Genomic DNA, 1,706 nt, shown 5'->3' on the forward strand with positions numbered 1-1,706 from the left:
GGTGTGAGGAGAGTACAGGGTGACGGTGTGACGAGAGTAGAGGGTGACGGCGTGACGAGTTGAGGTTGGGGTGGGCAGGGAAGCGTGGAGGCCTTGTTTGGAGGCAGGGTATAGAGAGAGACCGCAGGACAGGATAAGGTGTGTGAGTGGCCCTTTCTTCCTGTGAATCTGAAACAAATCTTGGCACAAACTGTACCTCCTGCTGTTTGGGACAATACCTGCTCATAGTCAGAACAAAGACAGGGTCTTTCTGTTACTCACCTCCCTCGGTCCATTCTGGTCAGAAGTATCTGCTGACCTTGTTGTCCTTCATTCTGATCACCTGACAGACACTCTTGCCTTTGAAACTCGTTTAGAAGTGAAATGATCCCCCGTCCCATGTTGTCTCTCCACAGTGTAGTGTTGTGGCCCCAGGTGAGGAGGAAGAACTCCCCTCCCTTTGGGGATGCTGGTACCCTAGGACCTCGGGCCGCTGCCTGATGGTCAGATGTCTCTCCACACCTTTCCCAGCACATCCTGGAGCTGGAAGCCATGCTGTATGATGCCCTGCAGCAGGAGGCCGGGGCCAAGGTGTGTGAGCTGCTGTCAGAGGAGGAACGTGACAAGCTCAAGACGGCCGTGGAGCAGTGGAAACGTCAGGTCATGAGTGAGCTTCGGGAACGCGATGCCCAGATTCTGCGGGAGCGGATGGAGCTGCTGCAACTGGCGCAGCAGGTAGACAGGGCTGGACAGGGCTGGACAGGGGCCGGGCTGGACGACTCGGGCTAAAGCCAGCCAGGCTTCTAGGAGTGGGGTCTGCAGTGGCCTTCCATGACAAGGGTCTTCAGTGACTGGACCATCCCATGGCTTTGGCCCCACAGCCCTGTGTCTACCTGCCCCACAGGACCAGTCTCCTAGGTCATGTGCCCGAGGCCTTTGGTTGCAGTTCCCAGGTGGCCTGGTCACCTCCTTCCACCCATGGACCAGTGAGCCAACCCCTGGCCTCCTCTTGGCCCCAGTGTCCCTTTGTGACCCGAGGCTGCTCCATTTCTCTTGAGAGGTGAAGAGACCCCGACTGATTGGATGTACTCAGTGCCTCTGGATGAGCCGGGCTGGCCTGGCTGTGACATTTATAGGTGCTTATTCCATGTTACAAAAACCTCATTCACAAAACGATCAACTTGCCAAACCAGGTTACTACTCGTTAATGTGTAAAGTTAAGGTGAGTGGGTTCATGTCTGACCAAAGGCCTGGTCAGTCCCGAGTTATCTACTGCTCAGCTCCTGTGATCATTAATCTTCCACCTGCCCATTGGGTCTACAGCAGCCATCAGGGTCACCTGGGGCCACCCTCACTATCAGATGGGCTGCATTCAAATCTCACCCACCTCCTGGGCCAGTATGGATGTAGAAAATTCACATTTAATTGGCATGTACTTTATACCAAAATAAAAAACAGCGATGTCCTCTGAGGTCCCCTGCTGCTCTGTGGGGTTGCAAACCTGTGAGCTGACCTCTTACCATCTCTACCCTCTCAGCATTAAGCATGTGAAGCTGCAGGAGGCTGGCAACTTCAGACAATTGCCTTTTTTTAACAAATTGAAAATCGTCACCATTTCCCCAACATTTGCTCACTTCCTGCCTTGTGTCCCATCTGGGTAATGCTCACAGTATTTCAGCTTTTCACAAATGCTGGTGCCCACTCCATAGGTCACAGTGCAGTGTGAA

At 53.6% G+C, this 1,706-nt stretch overlaps 1 protein-coding gene across 4 annotated transcripts in view; it reads left to right on the forward strand.

Moving 5' to 3' along the window:
* Positions 1-1,706, forward strand: part of JAKMIP3 (Janus kinase and microtubule interacting protein 3) — a 57,746-nt gene that overhangs the window by 52,751 nt on the left and 3,289 nt on the right. For all 4 annotated transcript variants that reach the window (XM_006867445.1, XM_006867446.1, XM_006867447.1 and 1 more), the window contains one exon: positions 511-714. In XM_006867445.1, the coding sequence (XP_006867507.1) occupies positions 511-714 (204 nt within the window). The remainder of the gene's footprint in view (positions 1-510; positions 715-1,706) is intronic.

Source organism: Chrysochloris asiatica, unplaced genomic scaffold (assembly GCF_000296735.1).
Source record: "Chrysochloris asiatica unplaced genomic scaffold, ChrAsi1.0 scaffold00105, whole genome shotgun sequence".
Classification (NCBI taxonomy): Eukaryota; Metazoa; Chordata; class Mammalia; order Afrosoricida; family Chrysochloridae; genus Chrysochloris; species Chrysochloris asiatica.